We start from the raw sequence: 5,000 nt of genomic DNA on the forward strand, positions 1-5,000 counted from the left end.
ACTTAGTTCCGCCTGTCAGTTTCTCATCGGACACACTGAACCCCGTACCCGGGAGCGGAAGCAGCCCGGTTAGCTGCGTTAGCCGCTCCCCGGTTAGCTGCGTTAGCCGCTCCCCGGTTAGCTGCGTTAGCCGCTCCCCGGTTAGCTGCGTTAGCCGCTCCCCGGTTAGCTGCGTTAGCCGCCTCCCGGTTAGCTGCGTTAGCCGCCTCCCGGTTAGCTGCGTTAGCCGCCTCCCGGTTAGCTGCGTTAGCCGCCTCCCGGTTAGCTGCGTTAGCCGCTCCCCGGTTAGCTGCGTTAGCCGCTCCCCGGTTAGCTGCGTTAGCCGCTCCCCGGTTAGCTGCGTTAGCCGCCTCCCGGTTAGCTGCGTTAGCCGCCTCCCGGAGCTGCACTGAGCCGCCGGATGGATCCGGTACACCGGGCCCTGCTGCGGGCGCACCGGCTGGACCTGTCCGGCCAGCTGCTGGTCAGCGACACCATCGTTCCGTTCCTGCTCCAGGAGGACATCCTGACTCCGGCGCAGGCGGAGGACATCGAGGCCCAGCCCACCAACACCCGGAAATGCCTCCACCTGCTGGCCGTCCTGCCGCACCGGGGGCCCCGGGCCTTCGACGCCTTCCTCCGCTCCCTGGACGACTTCAGCTGGGTCCGGGACCGGCTGCTGCTGGAGCTGCAGGCCCCGCCCGGACCCGGACCGACAGGTGACGACCCGCCACCTCCAGACACCCGGAAGTCACGCTCAGACAGCGTGAAATGACGGTGACGCTGCTTCCGGTAGTTTACCGGGGCTCAGTGACCAGTAGGGTCACCCAGACCGGCTCATCCTCATCACGTGACTCCAAGAGGGAACCGCCCGTTTAGGCTTCACGTGATCCTGAACGCAAACAAATAAACAAACAAATATAAATAAACAAATAAAGCGCTAGAATAACAACTGAGTGGTTCTGATGGAACACGAGCAGAATACAAACAAACAAACAAACATCGTCTCAAAACACTTTGTTTCCTTGGTTTGTTTGTTTGTTTGTTTAGTGACTGCTGGTTAAACTTCACTCTGTAAACAACAGAGGGTGGAAAACAACTTTCTATTCTTTTCTAGGAATCTAGAGCAGTGTGTGTTTACTCCAGGTCACATGATCACACACACACACTATAGACAGAGTTCTGACCCGGTCGTGGGGACCCGGTCGTGGGGACCAGGTCGTGGGGACCAGGTCGTGGGGACCAGGTCGTGAGGACCCGGTCGTGGGGACCAGGTCGTGGGGACCCGGTCGTGAGGACCCGGTCGTGGGGACCAGGTCGTGGGGACCAGGTCGTGGGGACCCGGTCGTGGGGACCCGGTCGTGGGGACCCGGTCGTGGGGACCCGGTCGTGGGGACCAGGTCGTGGGGACCAGGTCGTGGGGACCCGGTCGTGGGGACCCGGTCGTGGGGACCAGGTCGTGGGGACCCGGTCGTGGGGACCCGGTCGTGAGGACCCGGTCGTGGGGACCAGGTCGTGGGGACCAGGTCGTGGGGACCCGGTCGTGGGGACCCGGTCGTGGGGACCCGGTCGTGGGGACCAGGTCGTGGGGACCAGGTCGTGGGGACCCGGTCGTGGGGACCAGGTCGTGGGGACCCGGTCGTGGGGACCCGGTCGTGGGGACCCGGTCGTGGGGACCAGGTCGTGGGGACCCGGTCGTGGGGACCAGGTCGTGGGGACCCGTGGTTTTGCTGACAGGCGTTCTCTCTGGACGTCTCTCCCCAGACGCGTGCCGCCTGCCGGACTCGGTCCTCCAGAGGGTCCCATCGGACTGGGAGCTGTCCCGGCTGGCATCCGGACTGGGGGCCCAGTGGGAGGCGGTCCTGATGGATCTGGGTCTGTCCCCGGAGGCCGTGTTCCGGTGCCGGGCCGACCACGCCCTCAGCGCCCACGGAGCCACGCTGGCCGGCCTGGTCCTGTGGAGACGGAGGGGGGGATGCGGCGCCACCGTCCAGAGGCTGCTGCTCAGCCTGGAGGCAGTCGGGGTCCACTGGGCCGTCCTGGAGGACAGCCTGACCCCACAGGGAGGGGCGGGTCCTGAGGTCCATCTGTGATGTCATCACCTGTTCCTGTGTGTTTCTGACAAGCATTCCAAAACACACACTTTATACACACACACACTTTATACACACACACACTGGTTTGTCTCAGTGTGTGTGTGATGCTATCTGCTGGGGGCGTGGTGGTCCACTGGGTGGCGCTGTCACTGCACAGCAGGACAGGTCAGGGTTCCAGTCCAGCTCTGTGTGGAGTTTGCATGTTCTCCTGTGTCTGCGTGGGTTTGATGATGGATGGATGATGGGTGGATGGATGATGGATGGATGATGGGTGGATGGATGGATGGATGGATGATGGATGGATGGATGATGGGTGGATGGATGATGGGTGGATGGATGAATGGGTGATGGATGGATGATGGGTGGATGGATGATGGATGGATGATGGGTGGATGGATGGATGATGGATGGATGGATGATGGGTGGGTGGATGATGGATGGATGGATGATGGGTGGATGGATGATGGGTGGATGGATGATGGATGGATGGATGATGGATGGATGGATGATGGGTGGGTGGATGATGGATGGATGGATGATGGGTGGATGGATGATGGGTGGATGGATGATGGATGGATGGATGGATGATAGACGTTTAACTGCTGACATGTTGGTAATTGTTTACATTTACCAGAACATAAACATTTAAAATGTCAGAATGAAGTACAAATTAAGTGTTTTAATACTATTAAAGTACGACAGTACATTAGTAATAAAGTATTTTGTGATGTTATTACACCTCAGTACTACTCTACTGGTACTTTGCTGTAGTACTTTTTCAGAATCTCCCAAAGTGTTTTTAGACACAGAAGACGTACCGACATCAGAGTACTGTTACTCCTGTACAAATACTCGTGTTAACGACAACAAACATCAAACTGTTTTTATCATCAACCAGTGTACCAGAACTGTAATCCAGGAAATACAAATACCAGCTAATACTGACAGTAATAATAATAATAATACTGACTAGTACTAGTACTACTACTACTAATAATAATAATAATAATACTAATGATAGTAATAGCAATACTGACTACTACTAATACTAATAATAATTCTAACTAACACTACTATTCATACTAATACTAACCTTCTCCTTTGGGCGTTTCCCTTCAGGGTCTCCACAGCCAATCAGTGTCCTCCATCTAACCCTGTCTTCTCATCCTCTTCTCTCACACCAACTACCTTCATGTCCTCTTTCACTACATCCATAAACCTCCTCTTTGGTCTTCCTCTAGGCCTCCTGCCTGGCAGTTCAAAACTCAGCATCCTTCTACCAATATATTCACTATCTCTCCTCTGGACATGTCCAAACCATCTCAGTCTGGCCTCTCTGACTTTATCTCCAGAACCTCTAACATGTGCTGTCCCTCTGATGGACTCATTCCTGATCCTATCCATCCTGGTCACTCCCAGAGAGAACCTCAGCATCTTCATCTCTGCTACCTCCAGCTCTGTCTCCTGTCTTTTCCTCAGGGACACTGTCTCTAGACCAAACAACATCTCTGGTCACCAACATGTCCATTGAAGTCTGCTCCAATGACAACTCTCTCACTTCTAGGCATGCTCTGCATCACTTCATCAAGGTCCGACCAGAATTTCTCCTTCTCCTCCAGCTCACATCCTACCTGTGGAGCATACCCACTAACAACATTGAACATCACACCTTCTATTTCTAGCTTCAGACTCATCACTCTATCTGACACTCTTTTTACCTCCAGGACATTCCTAACAAACTCCTCCTTCAAGATAACTCCTCCTCCATTTCTCTTCCCATCTACACCATGACAGAACAACTTGAACCCTGCTCCTAAACTTCTAGCCTTGCTACCTTTCCACCTGGTCTCCTGGACACACAGTATGTCTACCTTCCTCCTCTGCATCATGTCAACCAACTCTCTACCTTTTCCTGTCATAGTTCCAACATTCACATCCCTACTCTCAGTCCTATACTCTTGGTGTTCCTCTTCTCTTTCTTCTTACTAACGCACTTTCCTCCTCTCCTTCTTCGACCAACAGTAATCCAATTTCCACCGGCGCTCTGTAGGTCAACAGCACCGATGGCGGTCGTTGTTAACCCGGGCCTTGACCGATCCGGTATGGAAGTCATAGATTTGATTCGCATGTTTGATTTGGCAAAAGTTTTACGCCAGATGCCCTTCCTGACGCAACCCTCTGTATTTATCTGGGTTTGGGACCGGCACAATAAGACACTGGCTTGTGCCCTCTTGCGGCTACATTACGAACACTAATACTAACACTAGTAGGAATACTAACACTGATACTAACACTAGTACTGACACTAATACTAACACTAGTACTAACAATAATACTAACAGTAGTACTAATACTAACACTAGTACTAATACTAACATTAGTACTAACACTAATACTAACAGTGGTACTAATACTAACACTAGTACTAATACTAACACTAGTAGTAATAATAACACTTGTAGGAATACTAACAGTAATACTAACACTAATACTAACAATAGTACTAATACTAACACTAGTACTAACACTAACACTAGTACTAACACTAATAGTAACACTAGTACTAACACTAATAGTAACACTAATACTAATACTAACACTAGTACTAATACTAACACTAAAACTAACACTAGTACTAATACTAACACTAATACTAACACTAGTACTAACACTAGTACTAATACTAACACTAGTACTAACACTAGTACTAACACTAATAATAACACTAGTACTAACACTAATAGTAACACTAGTACTAACACTAATACTAACACTAGTACTAATACTAACACTAATACTAACACTAGTAGTAACACTAATACTAACACTAATACTAACACTAGTACTAATACTAACACTAATACTAACACTAGTACTAACACTAGTACTAATACTAACACTAGTACTAACACTAGTACTAACACT

At 50.9% G+C, this 5,000-nt stretch overlaps 2 protein-coding genes across 3 annotated transcripts in view; one reads left to right on the top strand and one right to left on the bottom strand.

The window, feature by feature from the left end:
• ncaph2 (non-SMC condensin II complex, subunit H2) overlaps positions 1 to 700 on the bottom strand; it is a 9,013-nt gene extending 8,313 nt beyond the window's left edge. The window contains exon 1 of one of the 2 annotated variants that reach the window (XM_068306368.1): positions 569 to 700. The gene's annotated coding sequence lies outside the window, so the exon portion shown is untranslated. Of the gene's footprint in view, positions 194 to 568 lie in introns of those variants that run through there. The other variant, XM_068306367.1, reaches the window with a different exon arrangement.
• cradd (CASP2 and RIPK1 domain containing adaptor with death domain) lies at positions 394 to 4,425 on the top strand. The gene is made up of 2 exons (XM_068306370.1): positions 394 to 698; positions 1,744 to 4,425. The coding sequence occupies exons 1-2, from the start codon at positions 401 to 403 to the stop codon at positions 2,070 to 2,072; spliced, it is 627 nt and encodes a 208-aa protein (XP_068162471.1). The 5' UTR covers positions 394 to 400; the 3' UTR covers positions 2,073 to 4,425.
• Positions 4,426 to 5,000: the final 575 nt, after the last annotated feature.

This window comes from Antennarius striatus, chromosome 22 (assembly GCF_040054535.1).
Source record: "Antennarius striatus isolate MH-2024 chromosome 22, ASM4005453v1, whole genome shotgun sequence".
In the NCBI taxonomy this organism is placed as follows: Eukaryota; Metazoa; Chordata; class Actinopteri; order Lophiiformes; family Antennariidae; genus Antennarius; species Antennarius striatus.

Excerpts from the sequence above, each read along its gene's own strand:
- cradd (XM_068306370.1), top strand. The coding sequence starts at position 401 with ATGGATCCGGTACACCGGGCCCTGCTGCGGGCGCACCGGCTGGACCTG. Across the intron at positions 699-1,743 it reads GCCCGGACCCGGACCGACAG|ACGCGTGCCGCCTGCCGGAC; the intron begins GTGACGACCCGC and ends GTCTCTCCCCAG.